General features: G+C 42.2%; 1 protein-coding gene and 1 long non-coding RNA gene across 2 annotated transcripts in view; both read right to left on the bottom strand.

Moving 5' to 3' along the window:
• The window catches only part of LOC306921578, a 566,256-nt gene that overhangs the window by 242,222 nt on the left and 297,705 nt on the right, over positions 1-26,329 (bottom strand). The window lies entirely within an intron of this gene.
• On the bottom strand, positions 8,154-10,002 carry hmx1 (H6 family homeobox 1; the record flags this gene model as incomplete). Its single annotated transcript, XM_079499511.1, has 2 exons — positions 8,154-8,942; positions 9,672-10,002. The coding sequence occupies 2 exons, from the start codon at positions 10,000-10,002 to the stop codon at positions 8,287-8,289; spliced, it is 987 nt and encodes a 328-aa protein (XP_079355637.1). The 3' UTR covers positions 8,154-8,286.

Genomic DNA, 26,329 nt, shown 5'->3' on the forward strand with positions numbered 1-26,329 from the left:
CTGATCTACAAGCTCACAATGTGTTGTGATGTGATGCATTGTGAGCTTGTAGATCTGCTATTTTCAAAAGATTTTCATAGATTTGAAAACTTTAAATGGGACCTTTTTGTATAACTTTTGGTACAAATACATTTTGATGCCAATACTTTTGTATACTTTCACTCAAGTCCTACATTTTGATAGGGGTAGGTACCCTCACAAAAAACATGCAGTAATCCTGGTCTCTAAACTACCTCCCCCTGGCCAGCTGGGGCGCCTGATGGAGGGGAAAGGATCTGGTCGGAATAACGTGTTCCTTCCATGCGCTACGTCTGGCCGGGGAAACTCTCCCCTGTCAGGTGAAAAGAAGCAGCTTGGACTCCTCATGCATAGAAGGAAGCATGAGGTCAGTCCGCTGCCCCCCCAGTTGGCAGAGGAAGTGTAGCGCCCAGGATTACATTAGATAATTGACACTGGGTGAAAATATGGGTTGCAAAATCGTGGGATAAAAATGATTGAAAAGAAAAAAGAAAAAGTTTGAGAGAAAAGAAAATGAATACTTTTTCCACTGCATAATATGCTTCTCATTTTTAACTATATTAAACTCTATATTCTTAGTACAAACAGACCCGAGTATTGTAGGATTTACAAGCTCTTGTAGATCTTCTGTTTTTGGCTATTGTTCCAGACAGAATATATGGATGCTGTGGTTCAAGTCATTAAGTTGATGAATTGAACAGTGATAAGATTATATTCCAGTTAGACCTGATTGACGGCCCTTCAAGGCAAGCAGAGCCATTCTGTCAAACCAAAAGCCTTTTTCACCATCTGTTAACCGTGCACAAAACGATTTGAAAGAACATTGAGTTATTCTTTTTGCAGAGATTGCCAAATGCATCCAAAACTAAACCCATGCAGGCCAATCGAACTGGAAATATGAGCCAACCGTATAATCTGTTGTTTCAGAATGTGTCTGAAATTCTGAATTGTTATTACTTGAGAGAACAAGGTTAGACTGCTGCAACTTTTGTGGAATATTACACATGTGAATGCTTGCTATCAATAAAATGGTGCTATTCCGTAGGTGCAGTATACTTCGGCTCGTTTTAGGGTCACTAATACATTTGCTGGAAGGTTAATATTAACGGGACCACAAAGCATCATACTTGAAACTGTATCCATACTTGCACTGTAAAATCACCATATTTAGTATACTGCTGCTGCCAGAGGCAACCAGACTATAGTAATTGCCCGACGGTATACATTTTTTACGACCCATGTGACGTTATGTGGGTCAATAGGCCTACATCAGGGGTGCCCAAAAGGTAGATCGCGATCTACCAGTAGATCACAAAGGCTGTGCAGGTAGATCACATGACATGCCCCTAAAGAGTATTTCATTTAAATATATTGAAGGAAAAAAATGATAAAAAAAAACAAAAAAACATTTCTCCCCCTCTATTTCCCATTCCAAGTGCATTTGTCTTATACTGTACAGAATGTAACACGAACTCTACTATTCCGAAGCCCCCTCAGGTACATATTTAAACTATTTTCAGCAATGGTATAATAATTGATTTGGTGGGTAGATCTTGCAGAGCTGGTCATTTTGAAAGTAGCTCTCAAGTCAAAAAGTGTGGGCACCCCTGGCCTACATCATCATCATCATAACCATACTGTACTTAGCGTACTAAGTGTGGTCGGTGCAACCACACTTGCAATTTTCTCAGAACTGCATCTTTCTATAGTTTACATTCAAGTGCAGGCCTTTACCGCGCTTTTTTCTTTTTTCTGCTTTACAATTTTAATGAAACACATTACTACACAGTAAAATCCTCATTGTTAATTGGTTGCCCATGAGCAACCAAAGTTTGCACCAATTGTATTTATTTATTTTGTGTCCATGTTTTTACTCTTGAGAGTATAGCTCTGAGTTATCACTGAGTTTTTGTACAGTGATACAGGCATGTCAGATTGGGTGATTCTTGGTAATGATTCTAATTGTTGTTATTATGGGCATTTCTGCGGTGTAGTAATAGCCTATAGTCCAGTGGTTTTCAACTCTTCATATCAAGGTCCATTATTTATTCGACATTTGAGCCACGGACCAACGTTTGATGACATTTAGCCTCTCAACTCGGAGCCAGGACTTCAAATATTTTGTTGTTGGAAAAGATTTTGTCCACGATTCCATGCTGTATTGTTGGTATACAGACAACGGGCAAACGATCAAATTATTCTACATTCTGTAATTGTGTAGATTTCTTGTAAATTATGCAGATGTTTAACAATAATTTGAGAGCGTAAAATTAAACGAAATGGACCCTTACAGGTCCATTTGGTTTAATGTTGAACTACCAACTCTCCATCATTTAGCTGGGGACCACCTGCAACCTCCTCAAGGACCACTGGTGGTCCCCAGACCACTGGTGGTCCCCGGACCACTATGCCATGGGTCTTCAACAGGGGGTGCCTAAATTCATGTGAACACACATTAATCCAGATTATATATTAAAAAAAAAGATCATGTGTAAACAAACCAACAAAAACATTATTTTACACACATTGCTAATTCAGACAAGTCTATGAATTATGAAAATGGTGTAATCTTCCTGCAACGTAATTTTATCAACCAGAGGTCCGCAGGGACTATACCAGTGGTCCTTGAGGGGGTTCCAGGTGGTCCCCAGCTATAAATGATGGAGAGTCGGTAACCAAATGGACTCTTATTAGAACTTGAACTCTTGAAAGCGTAAAAAGAAACAGCTCTCAAGATTATTGTTAAACATCTGCATTACAAGTAGACCACACAATTAGAGAATGTATACTGCAAGATAATTGTTATTTTGATCAACGTTTGTTCTCTACTATGGTACCACATCAATATAGGCCTAACATGGAATTGTATAGTGGAACAACATATTCTTTAGTTTTTGGTCTGTGAGACCAGATAAATAAATAAATGTGCCTTGATATGAAAAGGGTTGAAACTTGAAAACCACTGTTTCATACCATAGGCTATAGGCCTGCTTGAAAGCGTAAAAAGAAACAGCTCTCAAGATTATTGTTAAACATCTGCATTACAAGTAGACCACACAATTAGAGAATGTATACTGCAAGATAATTGTTATTTTGATCAACGTTTGTTCTCTACTATGGTACCACATCAATATAGGCCTAACATGGAATTGTATAGTGGAACAACATATTCTTTAGTTTTTGGTCTGTGAGACCAGATAAATAAATAAATGTGCCTTGATATGAAAAGGGTTGAAACTTGAAAACCACTGTTTCATACCATAGGCTATAGGCCTGCTTCATTGTCCTGAATAAACGTTGAAGAGTCAGTCCGTGCACGCAACTCCTCTGTCTGATTCGTCATTTCCCGGATGGTGCAAATATAATGCGTTGTATCGCATATATAGGTCACGCCGGGCCGGGGCTGTGACAGTGCATGGAACTTGTGGAAAGGGCTAGTTCAAAATGTCGTCTAAAAGACCGTATATTGAACGGATGTAGCCATGCAGGGTATATCCAACATCAGTCAGTTTGAGTCTGACACAAGGCAACCTCTCATTTAGGCTAGCATAGCTTGGTCAGAACGGCCCGCTTGAAGAATGTGTGCATGGAATTGCATGTCTATTTAACATGAAACGCCCTAGAGTATTTTATAGCCTATATATATACAGTTTATAAACTTTATTAACCTATCTGATAGAACGCATTGTTATAGGATATAGCCTATAGCAGGCTATTTGATTGCCAGTTAATTTAAAAATAAATCGTCTGCCACATCCGGTTATTTGAACAATTATACGCGTGTTATTATGAGCACAGCTGTAATGAAGTGGCCTATTAAAGGCTACTCCTGTACAGGTTCACTTCAAAATATTGAATCACATATTTCTGGAATGAAAATGTTTTTTAATTAGTTACAGTTTCAATAAATGTGTAGGTATAGGCTAATGTTTCTATAGGCGACACGTATGGAGAATATGGATAATATTATAAAGTAATAGGCTAAAATAAAATAAAAAAGACATGCGTAAAACATATAATAGAATATTAATTACATTCATTTAAATACATATGTAAATGTCATGAATTAAAAATGCATTATGATACAGTAAAATGCATGCAGATTTTTATCTTTGGCGGATCTGGCTGCTGGAAATAACAATAACAATAACGATAATAATAATAATAATAGGCTATATGTAAACAATGAAATCCTGGTGTTCATGTTATAATAGGCCTCTTTATGGGCTATCGATTCTTTAGTTTAGCCCGCCTGCAAAATGTGTGTGAGGCCTATATACCCACCCCATTAATATACTTAAAATAAAATAAATATGACCAAACCGGTGTATTATTAATGTGACAGGCGAGAGACCATTCAGCCCAACTTCAAAACAGCCAGGCATGCATGAAGGCCGCAGCTCCGGCCCCACAATCGATTCTATAAGGAATAGGCCTACCATAAAATGCTTTAAAAACATGGCACCAAACTTTCAAGTGTTCAGCTTGAAAGCAAGAAGCTTCATTTCATGAAATGGGCCTGTACAAAATATGAAGAACCAGTTTTAACGTGATTGAATGCCATGGTTGCAGAAAGAAAAAGTGTCTAAATGCAATCTAAAATATGATTAGATTAGTCTAATCTGAAGAAGAAAAAAAAAAAAAAAAGACACATTCAGAGGTGGAGGAAATATGAATAATAAAAGACCTGAATGTTGAGGTTATAAATGCGAAAGATCTGGAACCCTAACCCCCCCCCCCCCCCCCCCCCCCCCAAATAACGCCCCTGCCCCGCCAATAGTACGATTATGTCATTATATGATCAAAAGAAGTCATCATACGTCCCCGTCGTACAGGCTGAAGTACTTGGCGTTTGAAAAGCAGAGGTAAGGCGTGTTACTCCCCGGGTAGGACACGAGTGGCAGGGGCATGGGCAGCAAGCACCTCCCCAGCAGGCTAGCGGCGCTCTCCTTGTAAAAGACCGGCAGCTGGCCGTGCACCACCAGCGGCTTGCCCCCCGAAGAAACACCATGAGTCTCTGGGAAATCGCCCACCACGGGTCCGTCGATGTCGGTGGAGATCTGCCGTTTCAACTTATTCCTGCGGTTCTGAAACCAGATCTTCACCTGGGTCTCCGTCAGCTGCAGGGAGCCCGCGAGGCACGCGCGCTCCGCGCTGCTCAGGTAGCGCTTCATGTCGAACGTAGATTCCAACTGAAAGATCTGTCTCTTGGAAAAGATAGTCCGCGTTTTCTTCTTGGTGATCATTTTGCTCTTCTTGCAGCCGGCCGAGGGGGCGCCTCCTTTGTGGTGGTGGGGGTCCGTCGTGGCGGTGGTGGTGGTGGTGGTGGAGCAGCTATCGTCGCAGCTGCTGTCCCCGCTCTCGAAGCGCGACTCCTCCGCGGCCGGCCTCCTACTCGCGTCTTCGTGAGTCGCTCCGTTGCTTTCATTGCCCGATTCTATATTAGGAAGTGAAATGAAATATCAATATTAGGCTAATAGGCCCATATAGCTATAGTCTACAAAGTAGCATATCACAAGTTTTGAGTCCTTGTGCAAATCAAAACGGCACAGAAATTATGGCAACATGGAAAACAAAACAATAACGGTCCATAAACCATAATAGACACCGTCCAGGGCAGGCTATAGCTACACAACATTGTATAGGCATAGGCTAAATATGGTGCTATTTTAGAGTTCACTCACTTCACTGCCGGGGTGACTGTAGGCTACAGGGGCGTCATTTGGGATGGCAATTTATTGCCACCCCCTAATATTCACATGTAATCTCTCAATTTCATGATTTATTTTATGCATATTGTCCCCGACTCCCCAACTCTGAAATGTTTACGCATAGGCCTATAGCCTACTAATCAGATTTCATCGATGCCCGTATAGGCCTACATGTGTTGTGATTTAGAATTTTAGATAAGCGTTTTAAAGTTTAATGCAACCACAAATGTATTAACCACATTTTCTCATTTCGCCCCCAAACATATATAGTGAAAATAGTGGCTCGTTGAGAGCTTGCATGATCCACTATTGTCGGTATTTTAGAAGCGGGTCTTAAAATCGTACCTTATTATTTTTTCTCCCACCGGCTACCTCTGAAATTACGCCTCCGTCCGAGACCGAGTATATAGAGGGACATGACTTACCGCATCCGTGCAGCCTAGAGTTCAGGTCCTGCTCCCGCTGAACACAGTGCTCCTCACACTGCAGGTTGTGGTGGAAGCCGTCTTTACGACGCAGCATCCCCGCCGTGATGCAGCCACCATCCTCCTCCTCCCTGCTGGAGGAGTGACAGCTGCCACGGTGCAGCAGGTTCCTTCCGCTCGTCTTCAGGTTCAGAATGTTGTCAATGGTGAATTTCAGAGAGGCAGTGGTGGTAGTGGTAGTAGTAGGACGACATGGTCCGTCCACTTTGTTCATTATTGTCCTCCGGAAAGCGCTGCAGTCTTCGTTTTTTTGTTAATATTTTTCGACCGAGTGTGTGTTGTGTATGTGTGTGTTGTTAACGTGGTGTTGGTCCTCCGTGCACCATAGCAGCAGCCATGCAGTGAGCCACCGCTATGGGAGCCGCGGCGACGTGTCTGCTGCTGTGACGGGACCGACCGGATGGAATGGGCTTAAGCTCCGTTCATTGGTCAATGGCAGCTCACAGGCGAGGGCCAATTACAAGGAAGGGAGGGGGAGGGAGGGGAGTATAGGATAGGATGACCCCCCCCCCCCCCCCCCACCCCCCCACCATAATAACTGCTCTATGAAAACCTTTATAGCTTTCCAAATTAAGAGACGATTCGTCATGTGTACACACACACACACACACACACACACACACACCCGCACGCACGCACGCACGCGCGCGTTTGCTGGCGTGCGTGTGTAGGCCTATAGGCTATTGAGATATGCGATGTTTTATTGTTTGTAATATTTGTATTTGACATATTAGAGTTAAACATGTATATTGTAAAAATACTTGTTTTGCGACACACGGGGCACAGGCCCAATTTTTAATAAGCAAAAGCCATGTTTGATCATGTTTTTAATAGTGGTATTTTTAATCATATAACCTGGTCATTTTGTATATATGCCGATTTTATGATTGTAATATTCTGATATCTATCAGGTCAGCAAGTTTCCTGTAGCATTGATAGGCCATATATATTTCAACCCCATCTCACCCACATATACGGTGAAATAGCACGGATATATTAATAAGATAAAACCCTTTCTCCTCTTTTAATTTTAGGTTTATTTTTCTCTTTTATTCGATTAATTGATTCGATTATTGCTGGCTTCTCAGAAACGTGCCTGAGTGGGTTTACCGTCAGTTTATTTATTTAAATGTTTTTATGTTTTACTTTAAGCTATACTTGCTCTAAGTTTACTTAAGCAGGTTGAAGTAAATTTTCCCGCTGTTTAGGAAATAATTCAGTCAGACAGACACACAATGGGTCAGACTGACACAATCAATATATTATAGGCTATAGCCGGAAGCCTAGCATATAGTTTGTGCGAACACAGGGCATTGACTTGTGTATCCATATATAACCCTGCATGTTAAGTTTTCAATGAACTTTCCAGACCGGCCAACATGGTGTGTGATGAGTTCTGTAAACAGCCACAGCACATGCTTCCGCCTTATTCTTAGCTCAATCAAATGACTGCATATTGAATTGAATTGAAAGTATATATTATCTGTCACTCACAGAACACTTATCGTCGTCGTTCACATGTTCAGGTCACAAACTGACGATGCCGTTTTATTTCTTATTTAAACCTTCATAACTGCAGAAAAAAGAGACATTTGAAACCACTTGCATTCTAAAGTTCTACAGACCAAAAGAAGAAATAGTCTAATGAGGGAATGAGGGAGACAACAAAAATATTTTGTGCTTTATCTTTATTTTACCAATTATGTGAAAAAGTGACAATGTTGGAAAACTGTGGCTTTAAATATAAAAGCTTGGAAAAATAGGTGTATGTGGGCAATATATGTCCACTTAGGCCTTATACCCCCAGGCCTTGGCATGCGTAAAAGTCTCTTATAGCCTATATATAACAAGATGTTTGCAACTTCGCGGAATTAAAATACGTCCTAGATGAACATTTTAGCCAATGTTGTCGCTATATAATAATAATGCATAATCATCTTTGGATCTATATGTTGACACTGCGGCCGTGTGTGAGTTATTGCACGATTCAAATAGAATATAGGCTATAATGCTCAAACAACATGGAGAAAATGACGTTCAACAAGAGTCTTCGACAGTCTTTTTTTAGTATACTACACCAAGCCGGTCATCTGCGACCTCAGCATGCTCATGGAATGAGCCAGCGAGGACAGAGGATAGTTCATGACGGACGAGGAGACGTGGCTCATGTTGAAGCCGGAGCTCTCGTGGTAGATGATGGGGACTCTGACTATCCGTTGCGTCGTGGCGCCGTGATGGCCGTGGTGCTGCTGGGGAATGTTCGCCGCCTCCAGGTCCGCGGCCAGCTGCCTCTTCCACTTGTTCCTGCGGTTCTGGAACCATATCTTGACCTGCGTCTCCGTCAGGTGAAGAGACGCCGCCAACCCCGCCCGCTCGGAGCTGCTGAGGTACCGCTTCAGGTCGAAGGTGGACTCCAGCTGGAAGACCTGGCTGCGACTGAACACGGTCCTGGTTTTCTTCTTGCGGGCGCCATGTTGGTCACCGCTACTACTCGGGTCCGTCGTCGTCGGGTCGTCGGCGAGGAGGAGGAAGCCGTTCTGGGTGCATGAGTCCTCGTTGTCGTCCGTCAGGCTGTCCTCCCGTCTCCTTTTCCCGCAGGCGTCGCTGTCAACGACGCTGCCGTGATCCGATGGCTCCGAGACGGCCGGGGAGTCTCTGTCGCTGCCGGTGGATGTGGAACAGCAACGCTCTTCTGCAGAGCTCCTCGTCTCATCCCTTATTATTGGGCCTGAACGGGGAAAACATATAGAAATATAACATAACATGCAGCTATAGGGTTGAGGCTAGGCCTCTCAATCACATGTAAAATTTGGATAAGGCTTTTTAAGCTAGAATAGTGTGTATATAGGCCTATAGCCGCACAGAAATAATGTAGCCTATATAGAACACACTCATGTGCGTTATAGTTCCGGAAATTAAGCACATATAACTTATAAGTTATAACTGAATTGCGCCTTATAGGCTAGGCTATAGCTTTACGGGGCGTTTGCTCATGTTTTGAGTTTAGAATATATATACCTATAGGCGGCGGCCTATATCATACACATGGGGAGATAAGAGGCGGGGCGGCCTCTGATTCAGAGCAATAACTAGCCATGCGGTTCACATGACGATTGACAGTTATGTTTCAGGGCTATGAACAATATTATAGGCTATTCATTTATTTTGTTCTTATCTATACATCAAAAGTGTCAACCTTAATATTTTGGCTAAATCTGAGAACATTTTGCGTAAAATAGGCTAGGTGAACTGGATCATTCATCTCCAATGGATTGAAGAATGGGGCGTTTTGTTTGACTGACTATGAATAGACTATTATGTGACATTTCTTAAATTCCATTTTAAACCTCAAACCATGCATGTCCTGCATGCATGGGGCAAGTGAGGACATATATACAGTACGGCCATATTTGATTGTCAGCGCAACAACAATATATAAACACCAATTATTACTCACTGCTGGGTCTCTGTAAAGCTGTCAGCCTCACAGCCTGACCTCCTCCTCCTCCTCGGCTGTACCACTGCAGACGGGAGCATGTTTCTGGAGGCGGACGGGAGCCTGGTGTTTCACCACGCTGCACTCCTCGATGCCCGGCCAAGAACACTCGACTTTTTAACACGTCTTCCTTCCCGCTATCCTCTTCCTCCTCGGCGACAATAACGCGACTGTTGTCCGGCCGTCCTGCAGTAGTCCGCCCCGAGCCCAGCAGATTCTCGATGAAAAAAGACGAAGCCCTCGACGACGAAGAAGAAGAGGGAGTCCGATTGTCCGTGAGATTCCCTTGCATGATGATTTGCGACATTTATAGCCCTGTTGCCCTAACCACAACAATTTTGCTCTAGAACTCCCACGCACTGAGCATTTTTACGCACGACCGAGCGACGACTTTCCTCTTTGATCGTGCGTCTCGATCGGCACACACACAAAACAAAAAACAGTCTACTCCAAATAACCATTTCAAACGTTGCGGCGATTCCTCTGCGTAAAATGTCGAGTCATGATCATGGCAGAGATGAGAGACGGACCGGACGGGACGGGGAGCACCGTTGTGCCAGGCTGCAGAGAGAGAGAGAGAGAGAGAGAGAGAGAGAGAGAGAGAGAGAGAGAGAGACGGGAGCAGCGGAACGTCAAACCGCTTAACGAGCCGAGGGCTTCCAGCTATTGGACGAGCACAATAGCAAGTGGGGTAATGCTGTCCAAGGGAAGAGAGAGACTGCATGTAGGAGAGATGTCTGTCTCTGCTCCTAGCGTGCTGGGCTGGCTGGCGGCGTGTGTGCGCGTGAAGTGCGCGCGTGTGTGTTTGTTTGTTGTTTGAGAAGCTTGGCGAAGGAAGACTGCATGTGCGTCCGCTACAATGGTTCTCAAACTAATAATAGGGACCCCGAAATTATTTGGCCAGGGACCGCTATCTGAAAATAGGCTATTCTATTCTATATTGCCAAGGACCCCACTATACGTTTATGTTGTTAAGATGGGGCTGGAGCCCCTCTCAATTAATGGACCCGGCTGGGGGTCTCCTGGACCCTATACTTCAAGAACCTCTGCTGTAGTATAGCCTATATGCTGTGCATGCGCTCATGCGTGCACGCGCAGACTCGTCGTGCCCCAGAGGCCGTGTTGGAGGAGAATAAAGCTCGGCAGTCTTTATGTGGGTCAATTAGGTAGCCGTCCGTCCGGTCATGCAGCGGATCCATGCATCCTCAGTGCTGAGCCTCACAATCCACGTTATAGCTCGCATATATAAGAAGCGACTGGCCGCTGGGGCCAAATGCAGGTCAAAGTGCCACGACAGATTATTGTTGTTGTTATTATTATTATTATTATTATTATTATTATTATTATTATTATTATTATTATTATTATTATTATTACCTTTATTATATTGTTATTATATGGATACGAGTCATTGGCCTATTCGCTGAACCGTGAAAAATGGCGCACAAAATCAAGATGTGACTATATGCATGACTTGCATCCGCTGTGGCTGCATGTCAAAGGTTATCCAAACTTAGTTTAATAGGTCTAATAGGCCTGGCTGTTTTATATGTATGTGAGACTTTGTTTTTCTTTCTCTGGCCTGCTCTCTCTCATTATTTAAGTATATATAGTTAATATCAATCTCTTCTCATATTTACTTTACTTTACTTTTAAAAAGGCCTACGTGTTCAATATATTGATAGCCTATATATATATATATATATATATATATATATATATATATATATATATATATATATATATATGGCCTGTTAGACATAAGACCGTACAATGTTTTATTTAGGAAATAATAGGAAATTATAACAACTTGAGATTAATTTGCCACTTAATTGCAGTCTCATTGCTCTCTCTCTCTCTCTCTCTACTCAAGGCATGTTGCTCCTCAACGTAACCCTTAATAAGGACAACGAACATGGCAACATGACCCATGTGTTGAAGAGGTCACACACCTGTCTCATGCTATTCCGCTCAATATGGCATAATAATATGACGTTTGGTTTATATGCCCGGCTTTGTTTTTTTTCTTCAAAAAGGCAAATATCCCTGAAATGCCCAATGAGGTTTCTTTTCTGTAGGCCTACGCCTATATGAATTATATACCTCCTTTGGCATTTATCTTCAAATGTGGCTGGTGTTGTGCAGGCTTGGCCTGTAGGCATTATTAAATGTATTATTATTATTATTAGTAGTATTATTGTTGTTGTTGTAAGGTATAGGTAAGGTGCAAGCTAAGGTGTTTCAGTTACATTTTTCGTTAACTTGTGATTTGAATCTGTATAGGTGTAATTCGATTTATTTGGATTATTTCAAAATCTGACTGAAATGGTGCATATACTTGTTTTTATTGCTATTAGATGAATTTCACCCTGAGGGAGAAACAGGCGGAACGTGTATAATGTAGCATAATATAAGCATATCATTGTGTGAATGTGTGTTTGTGCATTTTTTTTTAACTCTGAGATATAGTACAGAATCAAATAGACCAGAGGGTATAGTTGCACATAATATATACTCTGGTGTTAAATGAAGCCATGATGAGGATTTGACTGCTGTGCACTGCATTAGATCAGGTTTCTACGCCGTAGGGATGTGGCACCATGATGCCATCACATCACCCCCTGCCCTTTACGAGGCAGACAGCACACACACCCAGAGAGCAGAGGTCTCTCTCTCTCTCTCTCCCTCTCTCTCTCTCCCTCTCTCTCTCTCTCTCTCTCTCTCTCTCTCTCTCTCTCTCTTCTGATCCTCATGCAGCCTGGCGTGCCCTTCAGTTTACATGGCCTGCCAGCTTGCCCTATACCCACCCACCTACCCCCCCCCCCCCCCTGCACCCACCCACCCCCCTACAGACATCCATGAGCAAAAATACTAAATTCAGCATTCGTGATTAACATCCCCAATGCAATATGTTCTCTATTAAGACAGCTCAAACCGACCACACGTCATCACTTCGCCTTTGTTGCTTTTGCTTTTGTTGCTTTCCCTGCAGGTCTCAAACTTTAACCATATAGAGACAGAAGAATGTTACAATTTTGTTGCACTTCTGCTGGAGGAAAAACCCCAAATCATAGGGGCCTTTGGAAAATCTGGAAAAATTGTCTATAGGTGCAGCATATAAGCACAACGCCGAAGAAATTAAGTCAGCATTCATATTTCCGATTGTGAACTCAGTCTTTTTGTCTGACAATCAATCAGTCACACCTATACCATTCTGCGGTGCTTGGGTTGAGTCGAGGCCGGGGAGGCCGATGAAGTGGAGGCAGTGTTTGACCCAATTCATTATGTCCGGGTCTTCTCCTTAAATGCCTATTTAAGAGGACACAGAGGTTAAAGGTGTAGGGTAAGTGATTTTCTGTGGTTAAAATAAGTCTTAAAAAGCTGTATATTGCGATAGCTTTTTATTAAACAGAAAATGCATTTTCAGGTCGGGTCGTCGGGGAATATGCCATGGATATACAGATTAGAAATGAGGACACAAATTGGAACTGGAATTCTATTTAAAAAAAGAAAAACCTCATGAATGGCTACTTTTTGTCACCTAGACCTGAAAATGTATTTTCTGTTCATTAAAGAGCTGGAGAGACAGACAGACCCCCAACTGTTACCGAAAAATTAAACACTTTAGCAAATTATTATCAGGATATAGTGAATTAACCAATTAACAAAATACTTTTGGTTTTAACCAAAACATATAACAATTAAGCCATATGTTATTATAAGCCCTTGTTGTGCCGGGGGAAATCTTTTAGTAATTGCCTAATAACATGCACGAGATTGAAAGTATAGGCTACATTTTGTGGAGTTATATTTTACAGTGGCCCAACAGACCAGTGCCAAATGAATGCTCACATGCACACTGAACTGAATACTATTTGATATTTTTTTTATTTCTGTGTCAGAATAAATTTGATTGGAGACTGGAAACGTGAAAGTTTAGTTACTGCATGCCTTTTGCAGGTCGTCCAATGATCCATGGGTCGGCGGTTCGAATCTTGGCTCCTCCTGTCCCCATGTGTGTCCTTGCATGGCAACTGAACCCTGCATTGCCTCCAGTGGTTGCCCACTGTGCAGTGAGGATGCTGGCGTTGACTGTTGACTGTGCCATCCCAATGTATGAATGAATGGACCATTGTAAAGGCACGTATACAGTGCAATGGAAAAGCGCTATAAAAATGCAATCCATTATTATTGGTCTCTGAGTCTGTGGTGCGCCCTCTGATGGTCAGAGTTCTGTAGTGCACCCTGGGTGAGATGTGAGTGGCACATTTCATTTCTGAGCATATTTATGTAACTTTACGTTACGAGTTACGACTGTAAAATGTATCATGTTTTGCATTCTCTTTTTTCCCCAGTGCTTCCCCCCCCCAATGCTATGTTTCGTGTTTACTTTGTTTTTATTCCTGTTTCCAAATTACTTCAGACAAGCAGTTCAGTCAAAACAGTTCCGTTTTTGTACCCGGCCCGCACCCTCTCCCAGAAACAGCAAACATATACAAAGATCAAGTAGGCCTATATATTATATATACAGAATGGATACAAAAAATAAGATGACGCACAAATACAAGAAAAAAATACAAAACAAAAAAATGCACAAAAACTAAAAGGAAGGCGAAAGGGAAAAAAGTATATATCTAATATAGCAAATAATGTTAATCAATAGTAGTAGTAGTAGTAGTAGTAGTAATGGTAATAATTACCGCCACTAGCAATCAATAACATCGGGAGGGAGGTGCAGTCCAGCCCCGTCAACTCCAGTCCCCACTATAGGGGGACGGAGCACGGGCTCTGCGGTCACCGGTTCCCTCACCTGCCCCTTACTTTAAGGGGATGTATACAGACTATAGACTTTTCAAATCTGTCCATGTTTTGAAATGCATAAACAATAATATCATAATAGCACATGCCTGTCTTTGACCAAAAATAACAGCAATGATACACGTCGTTTAGTGTGTTGAGTATAGGCCTACCTATAAAAGAAGTCGGGTATCTGCAATGAGTCGAAAATCAAACCAATTGCATCTTTATCCATTTTGCTAGAGCCTATAGCTAAAATGTCAAATGCATTAATAATTCACCGACACCGTGCAGAACAATAAGCTGATGCTGCTGCTGAGTTTGTTTCCATTGATAGTATTAGCCGAGGTGAGGTGAGCATTCCTCGGCCAGACTTTGTGACGCCAGCAGACTAGCTAGCATAAAGTGGGCTTTAATTGCCCATAATCTCTGTCCCTCACTTTCCCTTTCTGCACAAGTCAACATCAGCACAGCCTTCTATAATGCTGGACCTGCGCTAACCTTTTTTCTTTGCCTCCCTATCCTCACGGGGGAATGCTCGAAGGGGATTTTAGTATCAGAGATTCTGAAGTGAAAGGATTTATGGGTCATTTGGAATGCCCATATACGTGCAGGGCTTGCGCTGGGATGTTTTCCAAGCAGGCGAAGGGTTTTTAAATTGTCAGCACAATCATGCAAAAACAAAGAGTATAGTCGTAGGCCTATACCTATATATCGTTTTACACGATATAGGTATTTTATGTTCTCTTAATTATAATAATAGATTTGTTTTTGTTCTGATTGTGTGTGGCAAAATTCCGACTGTTAATTTAACTCTAAGTAATTAAATGGTTTCACTGTTTCATATCAATTTGGTTGCAATTGTGGGAGTTGCTATTATGGGTAAATTATGAGGATTGTAGGCATGTTTTCCCATTTACATCGCGCAGAGTCAGAGTTTGTTGTTCGTCAGTCAGACCTCCCATTTAAAAACAAAGTTGGTTACATTTCGAACTCTACTCTTCAGAATCAGCACATTGATCTCATTAACAGCCTGCGTGCATCTCCCTTTAATATAGTGACTGACTGGCTGGGCGGGGTCACGTTTCAAATGTTGAGTCAACTGTTCAAGTTCAAGGCTTGTCTAATGCTCACCACCAGGCGAAAGGTGTTAGCCCCAACGATGAGGTCAATACAGTTAAAAATCCCACCCGTGTGAAGTGAGGGGCGCTAATATATTAAAGTCTAACTCATGTATGATTAGGTGATGTAATGGTGATGTAAAACAAACGGTGACAAAACAAACATTAAATTATCTCCCTTCATTGTCAATGGCGTTTTTAAAACAAACATTGAACTAAAAACAAACATTAAACCTGTATATAGGAGGGGCCCTCAAAAATACAGCGTATAGATGCACAAGCCATGTATTTAAAATGAAAATGTTGATCTAGGCCTATTTCATTTTTTTGTTGACTATAAGACTAAAATACTATATCTAAACAATTTCAGATGACTAAATTAGGACTGAAACTATGGTGTGTTATAAAAGACGATTTTTTGCTGTCAAAATGAACACTGATTATCCTATACTTATCATATTGTTCTATAGACAACGAACAATAATTAGAATTATTAAGTTATTAATTATTTAACTTGATATAGTTAAAGCCTATAGTCCATACTTTTGCTGTAGCCTACTTTTCTAGTAGGCCTACTTTTCAAATTCAAATTATTAGGCCTATTTTAAACCATGGCTTAAAGTAGGATGATTGAAAGTTACCATTGTTATATCAACAAGTACAATAACGTGTAAAATAATATAAGAATCCGCATGCATGCAGGCCTGTAATTTTGTTTTCAGGCCTGCCTATAGAAGGCCACATGTAGGACCTATTTGACATACGTATATAATATTGGTGTTTTAGGCATCATTAAAATGTCCATTCAACTTCAGATGTATAGCCTGATGTTTTAACCTATCGTTTCAGCTTGGTCTGGCAGCACACTGCTTTGAACAATGAAAACTAAAGCTTAGAGAAATGCGATTAGGCTAATAGGCTAGCTGCGGCCTATTTGGCAACACACACCAAATTAAATGTATGAACGAATCTAAGTTCTTTACTGTATAGCTATAGGATATCCTTGTTGAACCCATGTTATTTTTCTTCTATTTTCTTTTTTTCTTTTTTTTACGAGACAGCTAAAACGTCACCAATTCACCATTCGGATTGTGACCACGATTTCCAGTTACTTTAGCTCATTCAGAATAGAAGAGTTATATTGGGTGTTTTTCTAACGGGAATGTCCGTTTACTTAACCTCTTCATGGTCCGTTAAGCCCTGTCAGGGCGGACTCGTCAGTCCAGCACAACGGCCGGGGTGAGAAGCGGAGACCTTTACCCTCCTCACCCGACCAGACCAGACCAGATAGTGCCCTGGATATGACCCATGCATGCATAGGACCAGTGGTGGAATGGAAAGTATAGGCTAACTAAGTACATGTACTTACTTAAGTAGCCTACAATTTTAACGTATTTGTATACTTTAATATTGCTAACTTCTACTCCTCAAACTTTGTATATACTTAGGCTAGTCCATATTTATTTGAAAACTGGCTGAAACTGGCTATATGCATTTTGGATCATTTGTGGGTTGAGGGATATTTAAAATAGTCTGGCAGCCAGGTGTGTGGAGTGGGAAATGTTGTTTCTTTATTGGCCTAAAATATTGTCTATACATTCATGAATCCACTTGCTGACCGCTGTCAGCATTGAGCAATACATTTTATAGGGATTTATTTGTGACCTTATCATTAACGACCTAGGCAAAAATGTCAATGCTTTAAGTAGCATGTGAGGTTATCATCATTCTGAATCCATTCCAAGCATTAGTTTTGCACAAAAACACTCCTAAAATGACCATAGCTGTCATCACAAATGTGATGAGGTCAGCGTATTTTGGGCACATTTGGGCAAGTGGCTATGGCCCTTTTTAGCCCAAGGAGGGTTTTTTGTGCAAAACTAATGCTTGAATGGATTCAGAATCATGAAAACCCCCTAGTTTGACATCAACATATAAAGCATATATGACATTTTGAAAATCTTACCTCATATAGGTTGTTAATGGTATGGTCACATATATCACCCTATAAAAAAATGCTCAATACTCAATACTGACAGCCCGGTCAGCAAGTGGATTCATGAATGAATCATATAAACAATATTTTAGGCCAATAAAAAAAATAAAGAAAATCCTACTTTAAACAAAAGAAGCCTGTTGGCTGCCGGACTAAAATATAGTCTTGAATAATACAACAATCACTACATAGGCCACACAACATAAGCAATTTCACACAGATTAATGACATTTTCACTGGGCTACTGCAGGCCACTATCAGACTCAGATGCTGTATCTGAAGAATACCGAACCCGAACAAAATCTAGACTATATTTCTATACTTTCAACCAAAGGCCTGTAATTTGTTGATTAGGCTACATTTGATGCTGGTCATATATATATATATATATATATATATATATATATATATATATATATATATATATATATATATATATATATATATATATATATATAAACCCTATATATCTTTTTGAATTTTTGTTTTATTTGATTTGAAGTTTCACAGCCATCCAGAGTGGACAAATCTCGCAAGTTTTGGCCCATATCAATGTGTTTCTATGTATTATATACCGTACCTATACCCGGTGCAAGATGAGCTATATTCATTTGTTGTGGACGAGTTCAGTGTGGTTTGTCTTATAACTGTAAGGCAGTGGTTTTCAACCATGTGGTCCTTGCGGTGGTTTGGAAAGTTGGTAACCAAATGGACCCTTATAGATCTTTAACTCTTGAGTGTAAAATGGACCCATAAGCGTCCATTTGATTTCATTTTACACTCTCAAGAGTTAAATTATTGTAAAACATCTGCATTAGCCTATACTTAATTTACAAAAGTCTACACAATTAGAGAATGTAGATGTTATTTTGATTTTTACCATAACAAAAAAATCTTTACTTTTGGGTCTGCGAGGCTAAATCTCATCAAATGGTGGTCCTTGGCTCAGATGCTGAATAAATAATGGGCCTTGATATGAAAAAGGTTGAAAACTACTGTCTCATAGGTTGAAAACTACTGTCTCATAGGTTGAAAACTACGGTCTCATAGGTTGAAAACTACTGTCTAGGGTTGTACTTGGCAAACCAATAGACCCCATCACCATGCACTCTCTGCAGAGCTCTATTCATGCTTAGATGAACACCTATCAATGAAAGGATCGCGTGACAAGGAAGTGAAAGGATAAGGGCACAGTAGGAAGATGCTCGACCGAACGACGCGCTACGTGGCCTCGGCCGTCGGCCCTGTGTGAAGCTAATTACAATGGGCAGGCTCTGCCATGCCTATGGCTACATCATTGTCAGCAGTCTTGTATGTGTGTGTGTGTGTGCGTGCTTGAGTGCGTGTGTGTGTGTGTGTGTGTGTGTGTGCGTGTGTGTGACTCAAGAGGTGTGTCAGGCTGCATCTCTAGGGATAGGGTGAGAAGGCTGAGACATCTGAGAGTGCCCCAGACAGCCTCTGCTCCTTCAAAAAGCCAGTAAAGTTGATGTGCTTTCTGTATTTATAAGTGTATGCCGCCAGCATGGGCGCCTCCTTCCAGGTTTTCGTCCACCTGGGAAAAGAACACAGAGCAGACCAAGGACCAGATTGGGGGATTATCTATCTATATATATATATATATATAATTGAGAAGAGCACAATTTAAAGCTGTGCACGGTTCGTTTGGCCAAGTCATAGGCCATGACGTGACGTATACCATATGCGGAAGTGCCGTTTACGCCTGTGCTTAAATTGTGGCCGTGATACGTCACTGACTTTACTTCTGCGTTTTCAACCCAACTTTGTTGGTGTTTGACTATATGGCCAATCTGGGACTTTCCTAGAACTGCAGTGAGATCCATAATAACGCGGCACCCTGTTTAAAGAACGGTAACAAGACAACTCACCCCTTTTGCCACTTTTGGTGAGTTGTCAGGACAACTCACCCCGAACGTGAAGACAACTCACCAGGGGTGAGATGTCTTCACTTTCGGGGGTGAGATGTCTTCACTTTTGGCCACTTTCGGGGTGAGTTGTCTTCACTTTCGGGGTGAGTTGTCTGACTGAATATGTAGCCTTTGAGCTCTTTTATATACTTTACTGAATATTGCACAATAATACTTTACTGAATATTTCACAAGAATATAACACAAGAGTCAAATGTACGGTCAAATGTAATGTAGTTTATTTAAATATAGAAACATTGTAAACAAAGTTTTTTTTTCTTTTCGAAAAACAGCAGTTTGTACAAAAAATATAGAAAAAGGTAAACATCAAAAGTTTAGAAAAACATCAGTTTGTACAAAAAAATATAGAAAAAAGTTAAGTATAGAAAAAAATGTAAACTTCAAAACATCAGTTCGTACAAAAAATATAGAAAAAAGTTGTCATATCTAAAAACATCAGTTTGTACAATAAATATAGAAACAGTTGTCATATCTACAAAAACACTGTTTCAGTGATAGAAGAAAAAAGTTGTCATAGCTGCAGTGTGCTGTCCCATTTTGGTCACTGGGACATTCAATTCAGAAGCCATCATTAGCATCTCCACACTGGGCCATTCACTTCAGAAGCAATAGCATGTCCATGATGGTCAGATCGTTCCTTTCCAAATCCTTCCACAACTGGGCCAGATTGCCCTGTGTAGCCTTGGTCTGCTTTCGCTGGTAGCGGCGTAGCTTGTTCTCTGAAACCATACGCAGCTGTAAGTCGATCAAGGTAGCTTCCTTGTGCAGCAAATCATTGAGCAAATAAATCGGCAAGTTGGCTCGCTGTGCTTTCCGATTTAGGCGGTTATGCCACCCCTCGACACCATTGTTCGTCCTGATGGCACGCTTGTACATACACCAGTGCTCTGGCTTCCACTGGCCACTTATCCAGGTGGACCGCATGTAGTCAACAAAGGGTTTCAGCTCGTCTGAGGCGTTTGCTGCGTGCAGGTTGAATGCTCCTTCAATCTCATGGACGGGAAGATATTGAAGGGCAAACAGCATCTTGAGGTATTGTCTGACCTCTGGTGTGGTTATGTAGGCCACTGCCAAGCCAAGGTCTTGAACGTGTCTCCACAGAGCCTGGGTGAAGTGGAAACTACAGCCATGCATCCGCGCATCAGGAAAAACCTTTTTCGCAGCACCCCAAATCGCTGACTCAAAATCTGTCACCATGTCGACGTTGCTGAGGTTGGGTGCGAGGGTCCTCATCGCCTTGAACACTGCAACATAGTCACGTTTTCTCCGAGTTGACATCAGGACAAATGTCAGTGGCACTTGTTTGACATTCTTGCCGTCAGCGTCCTCGAGAAACCCATGAAAGCTGAAAAGCTGCGAGAACGGTGCCTTAACAACTTTGAATGTAACATCTACGAAGACTTGTTTCACAGACCGGAGAAGATCCAGTTGTCTGGATGTGGCCAATATCAGGTGGCGAGAATTGTCCTTGATGACGTCCGTTTGCAGAAAATCCACTGGTACACTGGCAACATCCAACACAAAGTCAAATTCGGTTGCTTTTGGCTTGGCAGGCCTAAGCTTCTGTCTGTGTCGGTTGGCAGCCCGGCTCAGATTGGCTTGGTTGACAACATACGCCGTTTCCTCTCTGACTACAGTCTCCACCACGCTGTCAGCTGATGTGAAGAGATTCTCCTGAGTGACTTCAATGACCTTTTTATAGAGCTGCACCTAGGAAATAAAGATATGTACAAATTAGTACAGAAATGAGAGACAATTTGATCCTACAGTTTGTATGCAAATAATAATAATAATTACATATGTATATAATAATAGACTCATACCTTAGTTTCAAAGCCAGGATCTCCGTCATGTGGTTGTGTGGTCCAGGTGTGTATACGTCCCCAACCTGCTTCAATGTAGCAAGACAGGTCAGATCTTTTCGTCTTACACTGCAGCGCCAGGTTGTCTTTTCTCCACTCTTGGTCTGGGCCCTCATCAATGGGCTACAAGCTCGAGCTTGTAGATCTGCTATTTTTTGAAAGATCGTGTAAATGTGGCGCTAATCATTGAATATATTATATTCTTTAACAGCTAATGTTTTTAACTCAAATCCTTGCTTCTGGGGGAGTCCCTGAAACAACATTTTCAGATGGGGGTCGGCGGCCAAATACAGATAATTTGTGGGGGGGATCTTTATTTGGCAGGGGTGGGGGGATCTTTATTTGTCAGGGGTGGGGGGGATCTTTATTTGGCAGGGGTGGGGGATCTTTATTTGGCAGGGTTGGGGGGGATCTTTATTTGGCAGGGGTGGGGGGGATCTTTATTTGGCAGGGGTGGGGGGATCTTTATTTGGCAGGGGCGGGGGGATCTTTATTTGGCAGGGGTGGGGGGGATCTTTATTTGGCAGGGGTGGGGGGATCTTTATTTGGCAGGGGTGGGGGGATCTTTATTTGGCAGGGTTGGGGGGGATCTTTATTTGGCAGGGGTGGGGGGATCTTTATTTGGCAGGGGTGGGGGGATCTTTATTTGGCAGGGGTGGGGGGGATCTTTTTTTGGCAGGGGTGGGGGGGATCTTTATTTGGCAGGGGTGGGGGGATCTTTATTTGGCAGGGGTGGGGGGATCTTTATTTGGCAGGGGTGGGGGGATCTTTATTTGGCAAATAAAGATCCCCCCCACCCCTGACAAATAAAGATCCCCCCCACCCCTGCGAATTATTTGGCAGGGGTGGGGGGGATCTTTATTTGTCAGGGGTGGGGGGGATAAAGAATAAAGATGCTGGATGCTGCCAAGGGAATTCACCCTTTGTCAAGTCCCGCCCATGGTTGTGCCCCTCTTCGCACCCATTGGTTGCCGTTTTGTGGTTGGACAAAAATCCTTTTTCTCCATCCACTACCATTGAAATAACAGGTTTTTCAGTTGCTTCGTATTGATATTCTGTGCATTCAATTCTTATTTTAAACTTGGTGTCAGTAAAAAGGAACATCACAGGTGCAGCATGGTGACTGGGCGTATCATGTCCCCCCCCCCCCCGAAATTATGTTTTAGCAACCTCAACATAAACAAGGCTGAACAAGGCAGAAAGAGCCTGCTGGTTAGTCAGTCAGTTAAGAATATGATTATGTCAATTCAGGGTTATGGTTACAAGTTCTTACTTCCTCTTGCAAAGGACGCAAAAGTGAGTGTAAGTTTGTGTGCAGTCCCTGTTGTTGTTTACGCAGTCCGCTTTGTTGGCGGTGAAACGGGCTTGTTCATAAACACAAATGCATTGCAAAAATGCTCACAGGCATGCATATAATAAAAAGTTGAAAGAATAATTTATTATGAGAGTTCGCTTTAGTGTTTTATGGCACGTGGGACATTAACACACCATGCACTATTTTATCCTACTAAATATCATGACCATTCTTTTGTTCACCAATCATTCTGAACAGGCAGAATTGTATTTAATCTCTTCTATTGAGACATTTAGATCATGTCAAAGGTCACACGCCCACACGCCATTTTGGAAAGAACTTAAGTTGGGCCCCTTCCCTACTTCCCCTTCACAGGTGTTACCGCTGATACTAATGAAGGCTCTGTTCCATTCTGGTCAAACAGAGTCAGGGTGCTGCTTATTGTGCATGTTGGCTCACTGGAAACACTCTGCTACACCCAGAGCCGGACTTACCGTTGGGCTAGCCCGGGGGCCCCCGACTAGGGGGGCCCCCCCAAAAAAAAATATATATATATATATATATATATATTTTTTTTAATTATAAAATTGTAAAGTGAAATCCAATTCAAGTGAAATGTGTGTATTGTTATTGTATTTAGTTGTATTATGGTTAAACCATTGAGAGCTTCTGCCTGCCTGCCTCTCTTTTTAGGGGCCTGGGTACCCCAAAATGAAAACAAAATAGCCCAAATTTTTTCTGCACCTAGGAAATAAAGATATGTACAAATTAGTACAGAAATGAGAGACAATTTGATCCTACAGTTTGTATGCAAATAATAATAATAATTACATATGTATATAATAATAGACTCAGTCATACCTTAGTTTCAAAGCCAGGATCTCCGTCATGTGGTTGTGTGGTCCAGGTGTGTATACGTCCCCAACCTGCTTCAATGTAGCAAGACAGGTCAGATCTTTTCGTCTTACACTGCAGCGCCAGGTTGTCTTTTCTCCACTCTTGGTCTGGGCCCTCATCAATGGGCTACAAGCTCGAGCTTGTAGATCTGCTATTTTTTGAAAAATCGTGTAAATGTGGCGCTAATCATTGAATATATTATATTCTTTAACAGCTAATGTTTTTAACTCAAATCCTTGCTTCTGGGGGAGTCCCTGAAACAACATTTTCAGATGGGGGTCGGCGGCCAAATACAGATAATTTGTGGGGGGGATCTTTATTTGGCAGGGGTGGGGGGATCTTTATTTGTCAGGGGTGGGGGGATCTTTATTTGTCAGGGGTGGGGGGGATCTTTATTTGCCAAATAAAGATCCCCCCACCCCTGCCAAATAAAGATCCCCCCACCCCTGCCAAATAAAGATCCCCCCACCCCTGCCAAATAAAGATCCCCCCCACCCCTGCCAAATAAAGATCCCCCCCACCCCTGCCAAATAAAGATCCCAGGCAGGGGTGGGGGGGGATCTTTATTTGTCAGGGGTGGGGGGGATAAAGAATAAAGATGCTGGATGCTGCCAAGGGAATTCACCATTTGTCAAGTCCCGCCCATGGTTGTGCCCCTCTTCGCACCCATTGGTTGCCGTTTTGTGGTTGGACAAAAATCCTTTTTCTCCATCCACTACCATTGAAATAACAGGTTTTTCAGTTGCTTCGTATTGATATTCTGTGCATTCAATTCTTATTTTAAACTTGGTGTCAGTAAAAAGGAACATCACAGGTGCAGCATGGTGACTGGGCGTATCATGTCCCCCCCCCCCCCCCCGTCCCCCCCCCCCCGAAATTATGTTTTAGCAACCTCAACATAAACAAGGCTGAACAAGGCAGAAAGAGCCTGCTGGTTAGTCAGTCAGTTAAGAATATGATTATGTCAATTCAGGGTTATGGTTACAAGTTCTTACTTCCTCTTGCAAAGGACGCAAAAGTGAGTGTAAGTTTGTGTGCAGTCCCTGTTGTTGTTTACGCAGTCCGCTTTGTTGGCGGTGAAACGGGCTTGTTCATAAACACAAATGCATTGCAAAAATGCTCACAGGCATGCATATAATAAAAAGTTGAAAGAATAATTTATTATGAGAGTTCGCTTTAGTGTTTTATGGCACGTGGGACATTAACACACCATGCACTATTTTATCCTACTAAATATCATGACCATTCTTTTGTTCACCAATCATTCTGAACAGGCAGAATTGTATTTAATCTCTTCTATTGAGACATTTAGATCATGTCAAAGGTCACACGCCCACACGCCATTTTGGAAAGAACTTAAGTTGGGCCCCTTCCCTACTTCCCCTTCACAGGTGTTACCGCTGATACTAATGAAGGCTCTGTTCCATTCTGGTCAAACAGAGTCAGGGTGCTGCTTATTGTGCATGTTGGCTCACTGGAAACCCTCTGCTACACCCAGAGCCGGACCTACCGTTGGGCTAGGGTGGGCTGAAGCCCGGGGGCCCCCGACTAGGGGGGCCCCCCCAAAAAAAAAAGATATATATATATATATATATATATATTTTTTTTTTAATTATAAAATTGTAAAGTGAAATCCAATTCAAGTGAAATGTGTGTATTGTTATTGTATTTAGTTGTATTATGGTTAAACCATTGAGAGCTTCTGCCTGCCTGCCTCTCTTTTTAGGGGCCTGGGTACCCCAAAATGAAAACAAAATAGCCCAAATTTTTTCTGCACCTAGGAAATAAAGATATGTACAAATTAGTACAGAAATGAGAGACAATTTGATCCTACAGTTTGTATGCAAATAATAATAATAATTACATATGTATATAATAATAGACTCATACCTTAGTTTCAAAGCCAGGATCTCCGTCATGTGGTTGTGTGGTCCAGGTGTGTATACGTCCCCAACCTGCTTCAATGTAGCAAGACAGGTCAGATCTTTTCGTCTTACACTGCAGCGCCAGGTTGTCTTTTCTCCACTCTTGGTCTGGGCCCTCATCAATGGGCTACAAGCTCGAGCTTGTAGATCTGCTATTTTTTGAAAAATCGTGTAAATGTGGCGCTAATCATTGAATATATTATATTCTTTAACAGCTAATGTTTTTAACTCAAATCCTTGCTTCTGGGGGAGTCCCTGAAACAACATTTTCAGATGGGGGTCGGCGGCCAAATACAGATAATTTGTGGGGGGGATCTTTATTTGGCAGGGGTGGGGGGATCTTTATTTGTCAGGGGTGGGGGGATCTTTATTTGTCAGGGGTGGGGGGGATCTTTATTTGGCAGGGGTGGGGGGATCTTTATTTGGCAGGGTTGGGGGGGATCTTTATTTGGCAGGGGTGGGGGGGATCTTTATTTGGCAGGGGTGGGGGGGATCTTTATTTGGCAGGGGTGGGGGGGATCTTTATTTGGCAGGGGTGGGGGGATCTTTATTTGGCAGGGGTGGGGGGATCTTTATTTGGCAGGGGTGGGGGGGATCTTTATTTGGCAGGGGTGGGGGGATCTTTATTTGGCAGGGGTGGGGGGATCTTATTTGGCAGGGGTGGGGGGGATCTTATTTGGCAGGGGTGGGGGGATCTTTATTTGGCAGGGGTGGGGGGATCTTTATTTGGCAGGGGTGGGGGGATCTTTATTTGGCAGGGGTGGGGGGATCTTTATTTGGC

The sequence above is a fragment of the Electrona antarctica genome (genome assembly GCF_951216825.1).
Source record: "Electrona antarctica genome assembly, chromosome: 4".
NCBI lineage: Eukaryota > Metazoa > Chordata > Actinopteri > Myctophiformes > Myctophidae > Electrona > Electrona antarctica.